The 20265-nt window shown below is 36.6% G+C and overlaps 1 protein-coding gene across 4 annotated transcripts in view; it reads right to left on the bottom strand.

The window, feature by feature from the left end:
- MAPK8 (mitogen-activated protein kinase 8) overlaps window positions 1-20265 on the bottom strand; it is a 114423-nt gene that overhangs the window by 11246 nt on the left and 82912 nt on the right. For all 4 annotated transcript variants that reach the window (XM_027594728.1, XM_027594712.1, XM_027594738.2 and 1 more), the window contains exons 4-6: window positions 15422-15480; window positions 15194-15332; window positions 2735-2900 (exon numbers count right to left, since the gene is read on the bottom strand). In XM_027594728.1, coding sequence (XP_027450529.1) covers window positions 2735-2900; window positions 15194-15332; window positions 15422-15480 — 364 coding nt within the window. The remainder of the gene's footprint in view (window positions 1-2734; window positions 2901-15193; window positions 15333-15421; window positions 15481-20265) is intronic.

The following is a 20265-nucleotide window of genomic DNA, read 5'->3' as shown; positions in this document are numbered from 1 at the left end:
CAGAAAGAACGTGTTTCTATGAGTCATTACAATTAAAAAGTTAATCAAAAGCTCTTCAGAAATTTTCAAACTGGATTTCAAACTGGGTAAATTTATTTGAGAAGTCCTGTTTATTCTGAACTGAGTTACTGTTTTCCTGGCAATGTCATGACACATTTACCCTATTACCCCAAAAGGAACAAGTGCATAGAAAATGAACAAATAATCAATGAAGAAAACTTCACAAAAGAAGTATATTTTATATGTTTTCCACCTACGGTTTTTTAAACCCATAAAACCAAACTGCTTTGGTTTAAGAAGTTAGTTTTAGTTGGATATGATATGAAAGCTCCCACAGATTTATTATCTACATGGAGTCTCCTTGTTGACTTATTGATCATCAACTTTTAATGGGAGCTCTCAATGCTGGAAAAGAATCTGCTAGACAAAGAAAATGGCAATTTGGAAATCTCCACTTGGTTCACTAATATACCCTGACATTTTATATCTTTGGTTTGAAAATTTGGTTAAAAAAAAAAAAAAAAGAGAGGAGGTAGCTAGATCCATTGTGGTGATCACTTCATAATGTATATATAAAGACTGAATCATTATGATGTACACTTGAAACTAACATAATATTGTATGCCTACTATATACTTCAATTTTAAAAAAAGGGGAGTAGGTGGTTACAGTTTAATAGAAGAGGGGAAGAATAAGCAATTTAAAAAGAAAGCCTTAGAAACTTGCATTTGCTTTTGAAGTTTCAAGGTCCTTTTTAAGAGCAAAAAAAGAAAGGGGAAGAAGTTAAGTGTTAGGGAGAAGTGCCCATGCTGGTGGACTTATGAAATTAGAAGTCTGTACTTTTTAATATACTCATAAAGAGACTGCAGCTCATTACAGAATCTTTGTAACAAAGGTGGGAATAAATTTTGGAAATCCTGTAGAACTGAAGTTTCTCTAATATTTCATATTAAAATTCATATGACTCTGTATGATTCAACTTTCAAGAATAAAATTTTAGAGGAAAAGGTAATACTCGTAAACCAGTTCAGAGAACAATTTTTTTCCAGGGTTTTCATTTTTGGAATAAATCTACCACAATAAATTTCCCTATAGATTTTAGAGAACAGCAAACTTTAAATATCTAGGACGTAATTTATGTAGGTGACCTTAAGAAAAACATATTTTTAAACAAATTTCAAAAGTTGCAAGCATGAGAAGATATTGCCTGGGTTAGTGAAGACTTCCTCAAAATATGGTGTGCCTGATTCAAACACAAAACTAGCTTTAAATGGTCTCACTGCTTAGTCTATTAGGCAGTTTAAATATATTCCATTATATTACAGTTTGTAATAAAGCTTTACGGTAGCTTGCAATAAAAGACAAAACAAAGTTGTTAAAACAAGTGGGAGTGGGATGTTACTGAAAGAAGGAAGTTCTAATGTTTAACCTTATTGTTATCATGATTAAGCATTACATTTAACTTTGTTTCCTGAGGCAAAAATGGGCAATAAAGTGATCTATACAATTCCTATCTAAGACAGGAAAGCATGTCAATTCTTTATGATAGTTTCTCTTGGTGCTAATTTCTGGTAGGAAGCTATCACCAAGATCACATTTATAGGACACTGAGTGACACAGTATCTGTGACAATTGACAGCTTTATAGCAAATGCAAAAGTAATCTTCATGATGGTCACTGAAAGTCTCATTTCTCAAGAGTCTAATACTAAATCCAACTCACTGAATTCTAAGGTATAAAACAATTTTAGAGAGTAAGAAAAAACAGCACGTTAAAGAATAATCATAAATATTTAAATACTTGTTTTTAATTCAGAAAAGCAAAGGAAATTAAGCTAAAATCCTCAGTTCAATGTTGTCTTTTATAAAAACAAATCTTGAAGATTGAAGTAAGAGAGTTTCTTGATTCAAAGTGAACTACTGTTCCAGATTCCTTACTAAAAAAAAAAAAATCTAGGTCCTATTCTAGGGAGTATTTTCGATGAAATGACCACATTTCAAAAGTTAACAGTTTAAGTCCATTATCATCCTGTGTAGATTTATTTATATCCTAAATATCAGAGATTCAACAAAACTTCTTAAATTACATGTATGTACATATATATATAACATTTTAAAAAATACGTGAACTACATGCCTGATCACTTTCTTCAACCTTGATTCTAATGCTGAAATATTTAACTGAATATACCCACATATAATAATGCCATTTCTTTAAGGTGGGACACAAGGCTTTGATGAAACACTGTTTCTTCCAAAAGATCACCTTAATTATCCATCAGCTTTGCAGAATGGCCTCACTGTAGCTCTTAAAGTTTACATTAAGTGCTATAACTTTAGTTTCATAAGTTTAGAAATAGGTTCAAATATCACTAATGCAAAGTAGGATTATTACTAAAGATAAACTGTCAGTCCACCATATACTTCCTTGATCCCGTTAGAAATACTCATTTTTCAAGTTATAGGCAAGCAAATGGCATATGTTCTGTTTTAGGAGCCATTGCAACAAATCCTTTATCCAGCTGTAGTGTTGATAGTTATGTACTTATATTTAAATAAACAGGGGCCCCAAGTTTTTCCAAACATTTATGACAAAATTTATAGTTACTTTCAAACTTGTGATAAACATTTCAGTGATACATTTAACTTCTATGCACTTCAGCTTAAATATTTACATAAGAAATCGGATAAACAAAAGCAAATAACAGTATTTCAAGTAAATAGTGTTTGCTGACCGTTTTCTTTGTAGCCCATCCCTAGGATGACCTCAGGTGCTCTGTAGTAGCGAGTCACTACGTAAGGTGTCATCATAAAACTAGTTCCTGCAGTCCTGGCCAGTCCAAAGTCAAGAATCTTCAAAGTGCAGTCTGATTTTACCACTATATTACTGGGCTTTAGGTCCTTCAAAATATTAAAAACAAAAAATGACTGCTATGATATACATAAACATTTTACAGTTTACAAGTTATTAGATCACTTTTTTAAAAAAAGATTTTATTTATTTATTTGAGAGAGAGAGAGAGAGGAAGTTTGTGACTGAGCAGGGGGTGTGTCAGAGGAAGAGAGAGAATCCCAAGCAGACTCCCTGCTGAGCGGGGAGCCTGAAATGGGGCTCCACCCCATGATCCTGAGATCATGACCGGAGCTGAAATCAAGTCGGATGCTTAACCCACTGAGCCACCCAGGTGTGCCATTATTAGATCACTTATAAAACAATTCATGATAACTGTTGTAGTTTCTCTCATTATAATCAACATCACACTGCTCAGATTCAACGTAACAGGCAATGTTGAGAAATTAGCTTAATGGCATTTTTCACTTATGAATACCTACATACATATTAGAGAAATTTGTAATGTTTTATTTTCTAGAAATTATGATTAGCTAGAAATTTTCAATGAAGTGCAATAAAAGCAATTTGTAAGGCATTTCAAAGTTTTTATAGTAAAAGAAAGAGAATCATAAGTTAGCATTTATGCTCACTTGTATACTGAATTAGCAGATTTTTTTAAAATCTCATTTTAGGGCTGCCCAGGTGGCTCAGCTGGTTGAGTGTCCAACTCTTGATTTTGGCTCAGGTCGTGATCTCAGAGTCATGGGTTCGAGCCCTGCACTGGGTTCCACACTCAGCGGGGAGTCTGCTTGAGATTCCCCCTCTCCCTCTGCTCCTCCCCTCCCCACTCGTTCTCTCTAAGAGGGAGAGAACACGCTAGCAGAGGGAGGGGCAGAGGGAGAGGGATAAGCAGACTCCCTGCTGAGCAGGGAACCTGGTGCAGGGCTTGATTCTAGGACCCTGAGATCACGACCTGAGCTGAAGGCAGATGCTTAACCGACTGAGCCATCCAGGTGCCCCCAAAAATTTCATTTTAAAGTCACAGTAAGCTTTATATAGATATTACAAGTCAACAATGGGTCACTCCATGTCAATCCAAGCAAATGTCATTTGACCTTTCAAACTGGTAGACTTTCAATTCTAAAGGACTGAAATGGCCATTATCAGTCTTTCCATCACTGGATTCCTACTTGAAATTACACAAATTTGTTCATAAAATTGTCATCTGCCCATGGAAGTCGGACATCACTGTCTTGGTGCCACTAATCCATAAAATTACTTGCTGTTGATGCTGCTAAATAATGTCCTTGTGAAGAATTTTCCACTTAACCCAACCTTAAGGAATTCTGTGCTATGATCATTAAAAGGCATTCATTACTTCAAGTCCAACACACTGCCTGTTAGCTCCGATGAATCTTATTATGAACCAAGAAACCAAAGAAAGCAAGCACAGTATATCCACACCACAAAACCATTCCATTACTGGTACTGACAAGTAGTATATAACATTCAATGCCAGTAATTAATACAAAAGAAAAAAAGCTGGAAAGACAGTTTACACTTTTGTAACGTTTACATCCAGAAAATCACATATGTTGTCTTTAGCATATTTTGACAGGAGATCATGAATGGGTTTAGAAGATATGTAATCTAAGGGATTTTTCAAATTAAAAATAGATATCAACAGGCTTAGTGAAATAGAAGGTGAAAATTTTCATTATTGCTATTCTGTAAATATAAACTGAACATTATTTACAAAATACATTATCTCAGCAAAGTAACACAGCCTGTTCAAGAACTACATATTGCAAGCTTTGATACTACTTCAGTATCTACTGTGATGGGTAAAGATTAATGGCTCTTTATACTACTGCATTCTAGCCTAGAGATAAGATTTCAACCTTAAACACTTTATTTTGGAAAGATTAAGAGCACAATACAATTTTTTTAGAAGTATTTATCAAGAAAAGTCAAAAAAATGCTTCAAAGAATATTACCTGAAATTCATCTTTGTATATCAATCTATACCTTGCTACAGATGTTAGTAACATTGCTAACTATATATGAGAAGAATAAGTGAATTTGTATAAATTTGTGGCAGAGGAAGTAGAACTAACCGAATATTCTGACTTCTCCCCCCAAATTTTTCAGCTTCCTTACATGCAAGGACTAACTGTGATTAGTTCTAGTCAATAGGACGGGAGCGGGAGCAAAGAATAGAAGCATCATGCACAACATCCTGTCTTCTCTTCCTCTGCTTTGTTGATTAGTACCATTCCAGGTAGTGGATCTTCTGTCAGCGCAGGTTGTTGAGCACCTAAGTAAGGCAGAATCCTTACCCCACCGTGATCTACCCTGGACATGTAGTATGGAAAATAAACCTTAGTTGTGTTAAGCTACTACGAATTTAGGGTTTATTTGTTACCTTGGCATAGTCTAGTGGTAACGCTGTGATTTATAATAAGAAATACATATTTGGTCTTTGTCCCAATTACAGGCACACAGCTCCTAAAACCCTTAGAATTACCTAAAAGGTAAGAGCCATAAAGGTGAAAGGAGTGCCTTTTGTTACTCACAAGAAGTCCCTTTCCGGGCACCTGGGTGGCTCAGTCAGTTGAGCATGGGCCTCTTGATTTTGGCTCAGGTGTCAGAGTTGTGAAACTGAGCCCCATATGTCTGGCTCCGTGCTGGGCATGGAGCCTGCCGAAGATTCTCTCTCTCTCTCTCCCTCTACCTCTGTACCACCCTCCTCCCGCACACCTGTACTCCTGCTCCTGCTGGAGTTTATGTTAATGAGGTGACTTCTGGAAAGTTCCAAAGGATGGGGGTTGATTGCCAGGAGAAACAAAGTAATTAAAGGGTTGGAACTTTTCAGCATTTCCTACCTCAAACCTCCAGGGAGGGGGGAGGGCTAAAGACTGAGTTCCATCATAAAAGGCCAATGATTTAATCAATCATGCCAGATAGTGAAGTCTCCATAAAAAACCAATAGGACTGGTAAGGAGAACTTGCAGGTTGGTGAACATACAAAAGTGCTGGGAGACTGGTGCACCCAGAGAGGGCACCGAAGCTCTGGCCCTTTCCCATTTACCTTGCCCAATACATCTCTCCATTTGGCTGTTTCTGGTTATGTCCTTTGTAATAAACTGGTAATCTAGTAAGGAAAATGTTCTCCTGATTTCTGTGAGCCACTCTAGCAAATTAATTGAGCCTGAGGAGGGAGGTTTTGTAAACCTCTGAATTACAACCAGTAGGTCAGAACCACAGATAACAACCTGGGTTTGAGATGGCATCTGAACAGCAGGCACTTGTAGAACTGATCCCTTAACCTGTTGGATGTGATGCTATCCAGGTAGGTAACATCAGGATTAATTTAAAATACAAGATCCCCAGCTGGTGTCCAGAGAACCTGAGACTTGTTTGGTGTGGGAAAAACTACCACACATTTAGTTTTAGAAGTAATAATTTAAGAGTAAAGGAGACACCTAGAAATGTTTTTCCTTTATACCAGTCTATTCTAACATTGAACTTAGTGCCAGAAGTGGGATATTACTATTATAAACACAGGATCATAGCTTAGCAGTTTGATCAGCAGGCAGCAGGGAAACTAATACCAGAGGTTGGATAGGTGATCCAGGTTATGTAACAGCAATACACTTCATGATATCACCCCTTGCAATCACTTGGAAAGCACAACTTGCATAATGAACCTGAAACTCTAGAACAAGGGTTGACAAATTAAGGCCTGCTTTTGTGAAGAAAGTTTTATTAGAACACAGTCCTGCCCATTTAGTCACCTACTGTCCATTTAATCACCTACAGCTGCTTCTGTGTTACAATGGCAGAGCTGAATAGCTGTGAGACGCTGTCATCTGCAAAGCCTAAAATATTTACTATCAAGCCTTTATAGAAAAAGTTAGCTGACCCCTGCTCTAGAAGAGATTGGAAAGCAAAACTTTAGTAGTGTATTGGTGGCTACTAGCTGCATTTGAAAGAACTGGCCACTTTAAAAGCAGAAATGCACGGGAACCAGAATCTAGAATTGCAGGACCTTGCCATTCTAGAAAAGTTAAATGGTACTAAACCCTTAAAAAAAACTGGCAGATTGTCCAGTAAATCTCTCCCCCACCCAACCCAGGATATAGATGTTCCTTGACTTCATGATGGGGTTACGTCCCAATAAACCCTCATAAGTTGAAAACATCGTAAGCTGAAAATGCATTTAATACACCTAACCTACCGAACATGATAGTTTAGGCTAGCCTACCTTAAACATGCTCAGAACACTTACCTTAGCCTATGGTTGGGTAAAATCATCTGATGCAAACCCTATTTTATAATAAAGTGTTTGAGTATCTCACATAATTTATTGAGTAGTGTCCTGAAAGTGAAAATCAGGATGACTGGGCACAGAACACTTGTAAGTGTAGCGGTTCTTCACCCTGTGACTGCCTGGCTGGCTAGGAGCTGCGGCTCACTGCTGCTGCTCAGCCTCATAAGACAGTAGTGTCCTACATACTGCTAACCCCAGCAAAGGTCAAAATTCAAAGTGTGAAATGTGTATCACTTTTTACACCACTGTAAAGTAAAAAAATTAGGTTGAACCACCGTAAGTAGGGGTCCATCTGTACTCCTCCATTTTATTAATGAGCCTTGACAGATAACTTGTTTAGGCAATGGAATGTGAGGGAATATGATGTTCACCAAATCTGAAAAAGTTTTCAATATGCTTGATTTAGCTTGGCTCTTGCTCTGGTATCTTTCACCATGAGAAAACGATGTGCCCCAGAGAGGCATTCCTTTGGCCTGAATAAGGGCAAACCCTGAATCTGACCCCATGGTCTGGAGCAGTGCCACACAACCAACCTACAGACCCCTGAGCAAGCAATAAACGTTGTGTTAGGCCACCGATACCTTGGATTTGTTTTCCGTGCATCACTTCCACTTAATAATCCTGAAAACCTCTGAGGGAAAAAGAGCTGTACATTCTTTCAGTTGATGAAAATGCCTTAGGCTTGCCAACAGAAGCCTGAAAGCTTAAAGGCAGACATTAAGTCGAAGAATATAGAGCCAGTGACTAACAAATGTGCTCTGAAAATAACTGTAATGAAAAAGCAGCAGCCTCCTAAGTTTCTGAGAGCTGTACTGTCAAAGAACTCCATTAGTCTGTGACTTTTCTAGCCTGAAAACAACAGTTTTCAATTCAGGGCAATTCTGGCCTCAGAGGATAGTTGGCAGTGTTTGGAGACATTTTTGGTTGTCACAATTGGGGAGTATTGGTGGCATCTAGTGGGTAGGTGGCCAGGAATGTGCTAAACATTCTACAATACACAGGACAGCTCCTCAGAAGAAAGAATTCCTCATCTAAAACATCAACAGTGTCCAGATTGAGAAGGACTGCCTTAAAATGACACTTAGGCCCCCAATCTTTTACAGACAGTAAGCTAAGAAAGCTGAGCAGCCTCCAAGGAGAACACATTTTCCAGTAACCACTTCAGATATATTCAAAAGGATAGTAGAAAAAAAAGACTCTTCACAGAACAGAGCCACAGAGAACAGTGGACACAGTAATCCTTGCAGAAATGAGATTCAGGGACTAATCAAGGAGTATCTGCCCCCCCCCCATCCCCAAGGGAAGTGACACTGACAATGTCTGCCCAACAGAATGTCCTTCTTTTTTAAAATAATTTTAAAGATGTATTTATTTATTTGAGAGAGAGTAAGAGAGCCTTAGGCAGAGTGTGGAGCCCAACACAGGGCTTGATCCCACGATGCTGAGATCATGACCTGACCCAAAACCAAGAGTCAGATGCTTACCTGACTGTACCACCCAGGCACCTCTGCCCAACAGAATTTCAAATTACAAATTACAAATAACCAATGACTAAACTTTTCAATTTCCCAAATGGGACGGTTTACTGGATATGAAGTAAGGATTACCATGTATCACTTGGAAATAAATGCCTTGACAGACTAGGACTTTGAGTTATCTCCCCTAAGCAGGGGGTGAGTGTACTACATGTAGAATAAAGGGAGCAAAGAAATGTTTGATGACCAGAAGGGTAGACTGTGACAGAGACTAATGCTCACGCATGCTGAAGTCTGCCTCTCCATATCTCCCTGTCCCTTATAATTAGGCAGGTCCTCATGGTCTGCCAATGGGCTCAGAGCAGAAGTGATGTGTGTCACTTCCAGGCCAAAGCATAGAAGAGACAGTACACACCACCTGGCTTTCTCTTCCCCTGACACAATGACCAGGAACTATGCAGCTGGTGGAGCCTCATTCAGCTTGGGTCTCTGAGTGACTATGTGGAACCCCATTCCCAGCCCTGACTTGTACTAAAACCCTAAGGGATGATAGTTCAGGTTATTTTACCAAGTAAATGATCTTAGACCAGCAGAGGTATTAGGCTGGGGTGAAGGGTATTTAGACTTAGTAGGAGAGCAGAGAGATGAGTATCAGTTGTGGCCTCAAGACCAGTTTCAGGAGTGGGTGCTGTAGTTTATCCCATTAAACTTCTTGTAAGTGACTCAAGGAATATCAAATAAAATCCTGGAGGAAGAGTTTCCAGTACTTACTGTATGAAGGAAATAGGAATAAGTGGCACCAGAGGTGTCCTATAGTGAGTCCTGTGGTGCCTTGTTCTGATCCCTGGTTCAGGATCTCTTCCAGCTGCTAGCAGTATTGGTTGCTGAGTTTTCAGCAAACCTCTCTCCTGGAATTGCCTTCAACCACAGAGAGCCACTTTTCCAAGGTCATGCTGCTCCTCAAAGTCCAACTGAGTCACCAGCTGAGGACTCTGGAGTGATTGCATCCAATTCAATTTTTCCCTCTGTCCAGTATTCCTTTACTCCCTTAAAGATGTTGATGCTGAGAGGACTCCCAAACAAACTTCTTACATGTATATCTCCATCCTAGAGACTGTTTCCCAGAGAGCCTGACCTAAAATAAAGGCACATTCTTCTTCATAGGTAACAGATCCTAGTATGTCTCTTCTTAGTTCAAATTTATTATGTAAGTCTTCTATAGTTATACTGTATTTTTACCACTTTATCCATCCACACTAAGGGAGTATGTTAAAAGATCCCAATACTATCGTGTTCAGATAATTCTTCTATTTTCCACAGTTTAAGCTTTGTGTATTACAACTCCACTGCATGTATAAAGTTCTTGACAGTTACTTATCCAAATTAGGTGGATTACACGCTTTTTCCTCACAAGGTCACTGAAAAATGCTTTGTTCCTGGCCCCACGATATTCAGTGCATTTGATTAAATACAGTCATCCTTGTTCTCATGTTTTATTTTCCCAGTACATCTTTGCCAATACCTTTGCTTTCAGCCTTTGGAAGCTAGCTACAATTGTTTGCATTACAGAAACACATAGCTGGTGGTGGTGGTTTTGTATGTCAAAATTTGAACTTTGTTCATTAAGGGGTTAATCCCCTTTACCCATTATTTTATATATTGGTCTTCTGTAATTTAATGTTTCCTTTTTATGTTTCCTGCTATTTCGTTTGTTTCCTCTTCTATCATGTAGTCTTGTGATTTGTTTTACCCACCTGCTAGCTCCATTAATCTGAAAATTTTCTATTTGGAAAATTTTACTTTACTAAAATCAAATTAACTTCCATGGTGGCAGATTACTGTCCTGGTTCACAGGGCAAAAGAAACAAAAACAAAACCCAGAAGTTTAACTCATTTGCCTCATACAATATATAACGGGATGAGGAAGATAATACACTCTCCCATGTGAAGAGATTTCTCTTATGTTGACTAAAGATGGCATTAGACATAACATGATAGCAGTTACATATGCAATATACAAAGCAATTCAGTTAGAATGATAACTAAGAATAAGCCTAAATAACTCACATACATAATTGTCTTAAAATAGATAACTTGAGCACAAATCTCTGTATTCATTTTGAGTTAGGTTATTTGACACAAGGTAGCTCAGAGATATAATTCCACTGAATTAAATACTTTTCAAGATATTCCTCTCAAATTAGATGCTATTCTTTTCAAATAAGCTAGAATTAAAACTAAAATACAAAAACACAAGTCCACACAAAAACTTGCACCTGTACACGTTCATGTCAGCATTGCTCATGATAGCCAAAAAATGGTTAACAACCCATATGTCCCTCAAGTGATGAATGGATAAACAAAATGTGGTATATATCCATAAAGTGAACTATTATTCGGCAATAAAAAGAAACGAAGTACTGATAACATGATAAATAGAAGGATGAACCTTGAGAACACTATGCTAGGGAAAAGAAGCCAGACATAAAAGACCACATTATATATATAATTCCACTTATATGAAATATCCAGAATAGGCAACTATATGGAGATAGAAAGTAGGTTAGTAGTTGTGTAGGGCTGGGGGTGAAGGGAAGAGGGTATTAACAGGATTTGAAGGCTAATAAGTACAGGATTTCTTTAAGGGTGGTGAAAACGTTCTAAAATTATATTGTGCTGATGGCTGTACAACCTTTGAATATAATTACACACTTTATAAACTGTATGGTATGTGAATTACATGTCAATAAAGCAGTTAAAAAACAGATTACAAAAATATAAACTATTTCTGAATATATGAGAAACAACTCCGATAAATACTCAGTTTTATATAATTGATAATGATAGGATATTTTATATACCGCTTCGTTTCAGAGCAAAACTAAGCTTATACTACTCCATATAAATCAGTGAAATTCAACTTTCCCAAAATACAATTAAAGGCAGTGATGTCAGCAAAAATGGAAGAGTAGATTGCTCCACAGAAACACTAAAAAGCAAAGCAAAATGGATCAGAATAACCTTTTTCAGAAATCTGGAAAACAGTCAAATGTTCACAACAACCAAGTAAACACAGAATCAAGAAAAAGGCAACTTAAAAACAATAGCAAAGATGTATGGTGTTTTTACGAGCCCTTGTCCCACCCATCTTCCTGGCTGGGTGGGAGGGTCTTGAAGAAAGCAGCCTGCCTTCTCACTGTGGGACTCTGGTCTTGGGCTAGATAGGGGGCATTTCTCAAAAACACTGTAAGGCAAATGAATAACCCATTCTGCCTGTGACAAAACATTAAAGTTGAAGAAAACAAGACATGACATACCATCAAGTGTACAACATATGCATAATGGAAGTCCCAAATAAGAGGAAAAAGGAAAAGGAGCAGAAAAAATATTTGAAAAACTAATGACTGAAAAATTCCAAATTTAGCGAAAGACTAAATCTATACACCCAAGTTGTTCAGTGAACTCCAAGGATAAAAGCAAAGAGATCTACACCGAGACATATTATAATCAAACTGCTGAAAACCAAAGACAAAAAGAATCTTAAGAATCAAGAGAAGCAACTTGTCATTTAGAAGAGATCCTCAATGATATTAACAACTGATTTTCTCAAAAGAAACCATACAGGCCAAAAGGTAGTGAAAAGACACATTTAAACTGCTAAAAGAGGGGCGTCTGGGTGGCTCAGTTGGTTAAGCGACTGCCTTCGGCTCAGGTCATGATCCTGGAGTTCCAGGATGGAGTCCCACATCGGGCTTCCTGCTCAGCAGGGAGTCTGCTTCTCCCTCTGACCCTCTTCCCTCTCGTGCTCTCTATCTCTCATTCTCTCTCTCTCTAATAAATAAATAAAATCTTTAAATAAATAAATAAATAAACTGCTAAAAGAAAAAAAAATTCCAAACAAAAATTCTGTATCTAACAAACTATCCTTCAAAAGCGAAGGAGATTAAGTAAGATACTTTGAGATAAATAAAAGCTATGGGAATTTGTTGCTAGTTACACCTGCCCTATAAAGAAGGCTACAGTAGTCCCTCAGGTAGAAATAAAAGGACATTAAACAGTAACTTGAAGCTGTAAGAAGAAATAAAAGAATAGTGGTAAAGGTAATTACATAGGTAAATACAAAGGTCAGTATTACTGTGTTTTGGGTTTCTTCTATTTTTTTTCCAATATGATTTAAAAGACAAATGCATTAAACAATAATTGCATTTCTATCTTACTGAGCACACAGTGTATAAATACGTAATATTTGACAACTACAACATAATGGGGGAAGAACAGTCTCTATATAGGAGTAGAGTTTTTGTGAAGGTAAGGTGGTTAATAATTCAAAATAAATTCTGTTATAAGTTGAAGACATTAACTGCAATCCTAATGGTAACCTTTAAGAAATACTCCCTCCAAAAACAGGAGAATACATATTTTTCTAAGTACACAATGAATATTCTTCAGAACAGACCACATGTTGGGTAAGTCTCAATAAATTTTAAAAGAAATCATACAATGTATCTTCTCTGACCACAGTGGAATGAAGCTAGAAATCAAGAAAAAAGGAAAACTGGAAAATTCACAAATTTGTGGAAATTAAACTGCATACTCTTAAACAACCAATGGGGCAAAGAACAATTCACAAGGAAAATGAGAAAATACTTTGAGATGAATGAAAATGAATATACAACACACAAAAATTTAGGGAATACAGAAAAAGCAAGCTCAGAGGGCAATTTCATAGCTGTGTTTAAGCTGCTGAGTCTATGTTATTTTGTTATGGCAGCCCAAGCAGACTAATGCAACGTAAGTAAACAGAAAGACATTCGTCGGGTGTCTGTGAACTGGAATACTAAGTATAGTTGAGAAGGTAAAACAACCCAAGCAATCTACAGTCAATAAATGAAATCTTTATTAAAATTCCAATGGCCTTTCTGCAGAAATGGAAAAGCTGATATTCAAATCCACATGGAGTCACAAGGGGCCTTGAACAGTCAAAACAATATTTAAAAAGAATAAAGTTGGGAGGGCTCACACTTTCCCATTTTCCCAAAACTTACTAGAAGACTACAGTATCAATTTATCTTTTTTTTTTCCTCTGGTTGATTGTACTTTTTGGTACCATTTGTCAGAATTCGTTGTCAAATCATTAAGGTTTATCCTTACGTTTTCTTTCAAGAGTTTTATAGCTTTAGCTCTTATGTTTAGGTCACTGACCCATTTTGAGTTAACTTTTGTGTACAATGTGAGGTAAGGATCCAAATTCATTCTTTTGCTTGTGGAAATCCAGTTGTCCCAGCCCCACTTCTTAAAGAGACTTATTTTTTCCCAGTTGAATGGTCTCTGACACCCTTGTTGAAAATCAGTTAGTTATAGATATGTGATTTTATTTCTGCACTTAGTTCTATTCCATTGGTCTATGTCTTTGACCTTACAGCAGTTCCACATAATTCTGATACTTGAATTTCATGAAAATTAAAACTTTTGTGCATCAAAGGGTATCAAGAAAGTGAAAAGACAATATACAAAATGAGAGAAAATATTTACAAATCACATACCTGATAAGGGTCTAGTATCTTTTATATATATTTATATATAATACATAAAGAACTTCTATAACTCAACTTATATATATATGTAATATATAAAGAACTTACATATATATAATATAGAAAGAATTTCCATAAATCAACAATGAAAAGACAAACAACCCAATTTTAAAAAATGGGCAAAGGGCTTGAACAGACACTTCTCCCAAGAACATATACAAATGACCAACAAGCATATGAAAACATTCAACATCTTTAGTTATTAGGGAAATGCAAATCACAAGGAGATACCACTCTGTACTCACTAGGATGGTTAGAATACAAGTCAGTAAGTACTAGCAAAGATTTGGAGAAATCAGAACCTTCACACGTTGCTACAGGGAATGTAAAATGGTATAGCCACTGTTGAGAACAGTTTGGTAGTTGTTCTAAAAGTTAAATATACAATTACCATAGGACCCAATCCTAGGAAGATACCCAAAAGAACTGAAAATAGGAACTCAGACAAATACTTGTACATGAGTGTTCATAGCAGCACTATTCGCAAAAGCTAAAAGGCAGAAATAATGCAAATGTCTATCAGTGGATGAATGGATAAACAAAACATGGTACATATAGTATTATTCAGTCATAAAAAGGAATGAACTACTGGTACATGCTACAACATGAATGAGACTGACAACATTATGCTAAGTTAAAGAAACTAAACACAAAAGGTCACATATGATTCCATTTCTATGAAATATCCAGAAGAGAAAAATCCATAGACACAGAAAGCAGACTGGTATGAGGCCAGGGGCTAGCGAGAGAGGGAGATGGGAACTGACTGCTTCATGGGTATAAGGATTTTTGGGGCAATGAAAATACTTCAAAATTTTCTATTGGTGGTGGATGAACAATGTTGTGAATGGACTAAATGTCAATGAATTGAACCCTTTAAAAGATGGTTAATTTTATGTTAGTTGAATTTCACCTCAGTAATTAAAAAAAGGATTATGATGATAGTTTTTTCTACTAACCCGATGAATAATTCCAGCAGAGTGAAGGTGCTTGATTCCACACAGCATCTGATAGAGAAGGTAGGACATTCTTTCATGATCTAGTTCCATCTGAATCACTTGGCAAAGATTCGCATCCATGAGCTCCATGACTATGTAACTTCATGGGTGAAAAAAGATGAAAGCTATAGTGTACAGCAACAGTCTGAGAATAATGTATGAACATAAAGTTTTAATTGTCAAACTTACACATCTTGAAATTCTTCTAGGGATTTCTGTGGTGTGAAAACATTCAAAAGGCCAATTATCTGTGGCAAAAGCAAAAAGACAGAAAAATTAGACACCACTGCTACTAATAATACTTTCATTTAGGAACTGCAAATACATGAGTTAAAAAAAAATCCACTATCAGTATAAGAATTTTAAAATCTTATGTTCTAAGCCCAAGTAATCTCTTACTTTACATATTAAAACTTTATGGCCAGGGACTGGGGGTAGGGAGGGAACCAAAGCACGCAGGATCTTTAGGGAGGTGAAAATACTCTGTATGATACTATAATAGTAGATATTATGTCATTACACATTTGTCCAAACCCAAAGAATGTACAACACCAAGAGTGAACCCTAATGTAAACTATGGACTTTGAGTAAAAAGGATGCATCAAGTGATTATAATGAATGTACCAGTCTGGTGGGGAATACAGATAATGAGGGAGGCTATGCATGTGTGGGGGCAGGGGTATATGAGAGATCTCTGTACCTTCCTCTCATTTTTGCTGTGAACCTAAAAATGCTCTTAAAAAAAAAAAAAAGCCTTAAAAAAAAACCGTTATCAACAGAAGAGCTCCACATATCCATTCCATTTATGAATACTCAATAATCAAGGACCTATATTATAATCCTCTATGTACTTTGTAGGCAAATTTTAAATACCTTCTACTAGCTCTTACCTAACTTAATATCTGTATATAATCTCAGCCCTCCCTGCAACGCCCTCAGTTTTTCATAATAATGAACTTGCCCTGTTTTCTGCATTCCCAGTCTATTCACTGGTTCATCCACAGGCATGCCCTCTTTCCCACCATTCTGTCTTTAATCCTTTTCTCTACCTGTACCCTTTCCCTGGGCAACATATGGTTTTTTGGTTTTTGTTTTTTTGTCTAAACATTTCTATGTGGATAATTTCCAATTATACATTAAAAGTCCTTACTTAGTTTGTAAGTCTCAAATATATATTGCCTATATACTGCCACTTCAAATGAAAATCTCACAAATATAAAATTGAACTCATTATCATTCCTACCCAAACTCTTTACTTTCCCAGAGTGCCTTCTCTTTTACAAGAGAAGGCTCACAGTGATTTTTTACTTTTTCAGTATTTGCACCAAAATAAATACTGCAAATATTTGCAGCATAAAAAATAAAAAATACTATCCCATTCTACTGTCAGCTGACCTTCAACCTCTTCTTCCCATTCCCTGTGCTACTATATAGATAGAGGATTCTAACATCTCATCTAGACTGTTGATGCTATAATTACTTCCAACATTAAGGTTCCCTAAACAATGATTTCCATTTTATTGCCTATAATATGGTAAAAGAAAGACCTGATCATATTACTGACCTCTTCAAAAACTTAATGCCAGAAAAAAAAATTCTAAAACTCCCTTGTAATACATTCAAAGCCTTCCTTCCATGACAGAACATCATCAACCCAGTTCATCACCTGCTAAGCTCTCTATTAAACTTGATACTTTAGCCATCTTAAATAAGTTTAAACAATGTTATCTTTAAAAAAATTTCAATGCCTTTAAACATACTCTTCCCTGTACTTGTCATATTTACCTACTGAATTCAGTTACCTTCAAAACTGATGTCTTTTGTAGAGTCTGACAACCTCTAGTCCTTGACAGGTTGCTGAATATTTTCTTTACTTAGTCCCCACAATATCTTACATGTTATTATGGCACTTAACACAGTGTCGTATAGTTTCATTTTCACAACAGCCTCATCCCAATCACACCAGAATCCTTGTAAGAAAGAATTATTCACTTTTTCAGCCCTGTACCATAGGGAGATACATGACACACATTTTTAAAACGTTTGTTGACAATTAGGGATGGGAAAGTTTGTCTAGACCAACTTCATGAGGGCAGAATCTATGTCATTCATCTAAGCATAAAGTTTTGCTTATGGAAGGCATCAAAATATTTGTTCAGTGAATAAACTCAGAAAAATAATTTCCAGATCAGAAAAGGTCAAACAAATTTGTTTAAGATAGGGAAGGTGATAATAAGAATGCATCTAGCTACTCTAAATGAATTAATTCCTGACTTCTAAACAGATGAACTGCACATCTAGAGACTCGGAGAAATAGTAAAACTGTTCATATCTGAGAAATCCTAGAGTAGAAGAAAAGTGTTAAACATGAAAAGCATATAAAGACAAAAGATTAGTGGTTGCTTAGAGCCAAGGGTTGTGGGAGATAGGAAAATGAGAGCTAAATAATACGGAGATTCTTTCTGAAGTGACGAAAATGTTCTAGAACTATGAAAAGTCAAATACATCTGTGAATATACTAAAAACCACTGAATTACACACATTAAATGAATAAACTGTATGGTATGTGAACTGTATCTCAATAAAGCAGTTATAAAATAAAAAATTAAGACAGCTGTCTTACTTTTCAAAAAGGAAATTATACTAATCATAGATTGGACGGTCAAACAAAAGTCAAGAACTGATTATGTGGGTGATATATAACTACTTTGAAAGAATTAACACTTACTAGGAGCAGGTAAAAATTCACTGAGAAACTGTACTTCCTTCTGTGAATAAAACAACGACAACAAAGAATAGCAGCAGTAAATCAGAAACGTGACCAGATAAGTATATGAAGATTTCAAAAAGGCATTTTTGAAAATGTCTCCAGTCATAATATCCATGCGAATAAGATGAAGAATTCAGGGAAGATGGGTAATTTTTATAGTTACACATGTCATTTTGTGGTATGCCCAAGGGTCACTAATGAACTAATCCAGTTATGAAGGCATCCTGAGCAATACTGGAATACGAAACTAGCATGTGAAAAGTCAGAACAAAGAAAAAGCAATCCCCAAGAGTCTGGGAAGAGGAACCAGATTTCATATGTGAAATTCTAGGGAGAAATAGGAAGTACTATACTCAACCTCCAAAACCAAAAGATAATAAGTAAAAGATGGGGGGGCACCTGGCTCGCTCAGTCTGTACAGCATGTGACTCTTGATTTTGGGGTTATAAATAAAATCTTTAAAAAACAAAAAAAGAAAGTAAAAGATGGGAAAGATGTGATCTACTAGCAGGCCTGTGACAAAGAATAACTTGCTAAGACAATGTGAATCAAATGGTGACCTGATTTCTAAACAGGATTATAATGTCCATGGTTAAGAGGAGATGACATGACTCATCAATTCTCTTGGAGAATTCAGTCAGACATGAAGTACTGTGTGCTAGGTGACATACCAAAGTATGTTCAGAGATAAGTGACCAAGTTGAAAAACAAATTCAAAAGCATCTATGAAAACAGTCGGAAATGCAAAACAATATGAATGTACCTAGTACCACTGAAGTGTATGCTTAAAATGGCTAAGACAGTGAGTTTTATGTTATGTGTATTTTACCACACACACACACAAAAAAAGAGGTGAGAAAATATAGAGATTTTTAGACCAATGAAGAGATGATCTGTGTGGAACATGAAACTGCTGAAAAGGCAAGACATTACAAAAACATCCATCCATTAGGAGTATAAAAATTCCATTATCATTCCTGGTTTCCCTCTACAGTTGACCCTTTGAACAACATGGGTTCAAACTGTGTGGGTTCACGTATACATGGACTTTTTTTGATACAGTACAGTACTGTGTAAGAATTTTCCTTATGATTTTAGTAACATTTTTTCTCTAGCTTACTTTAAGAATACAACACATATAGTATACAAAATATGTCTTAATCAACTATTTATGTTATCAGTAAGGCTTCCAGTCAACTGTAGGCTATCAGTTGTTAAGTTTGGGGTTGTCAAAGTTATATGCAGATTTCAACTGCACAGGGGGTTGATATCCCCCCCACATTATTCAAGGGTCAACTGTATTGAGTTTTACATTCAGTCTCTGAACAAATATGTTTTGAGCATCTACTCTATGTCAGCACTCTTGTGCCAAGGGTACTGCCTGCATAGACCTTGCCATCCCCATCAGAGGGTTAGCTATGTGAAACAGGCTTTCCATGCCCTCCATCTAGTCAACGGAACCATCGTTTTTTGCAGTCACCCAGGCACAGGAAGTAGGAGTCATTGGCCATGTCTCCAATGCAAAACAAAGGCAGTATCACCACCATCATCGCCATGAAACAGACTACAAGGGGGCATGAGCAGCTAAATCTGAGGGTAGGAGGCTACCAACAAAACCCTGACAAGCAACATGGCTGGCTCCCATCTAGAACAAGAATGGCTGACAAAACTTGTTCCCTGTCCTGACTTTAATCTATACCTCTTTTTATATGCTGTTCTTTCTGGGAGGCCCTTTTCCTTCAACAATCCAATTTTTACCCCATTTTTAAGAATTAGTCTAGGGCCACCTTTCCCCAAAGCTTTCCCATTTCATGAAAGCTCACACAATCTTCTCTCCTGAAAGCTCAACACTTATTTTCCAACTACCACAATTTGACAATCAAACTTCCACTGCTTTATATCATATTTGATATTTCACTATGTATTTGTCTTCAAAATAACACTATACGTTACCCCAAATAAGTAGCCTCATCCTTAACTTACATGAATTTTTCCCCTCAGTGACTAATTTACTAACTCCAGTACACAGAAGGCTTGCAGTTAGCTCTCAAAATATGGTAAACTGTGTTATCTGCAATCAGAAAGCACTGAGCTTATTTTATTTTATAAACTCCTTTGTACAAATAACACAAGACATCTCCAGTCAGATGCTTTTGGTTTAGTACTTCATAAAACTGTCCCTTACACAATTCACTCCTAGTTTATTTCTTCTCGGCTGAGAGAAATTATTCCATTAAAATAATCATAAAAGTATGCTTAAGTA

This window comes from Zalophus californianus, chromosome 15 (genome assembly GCF_009762305.2).
Source record: "Zalophus californianus isolate mZalCal1 chromosome 15, mZalCal1.pri.v2, whole genome shotgun sequence".
Classification (NCBI taxonomy): Eukaryota; Metazoa; Chordata; class Mammalia; order Carnivora; family Otariidae; genus Zalophus; species Zalophus californianus.
The sequence above is the reverse complement of the archived record's forward strand: the minus strand, read 5'-3'. Positions and strand labels throughout refer to the sequence as shown.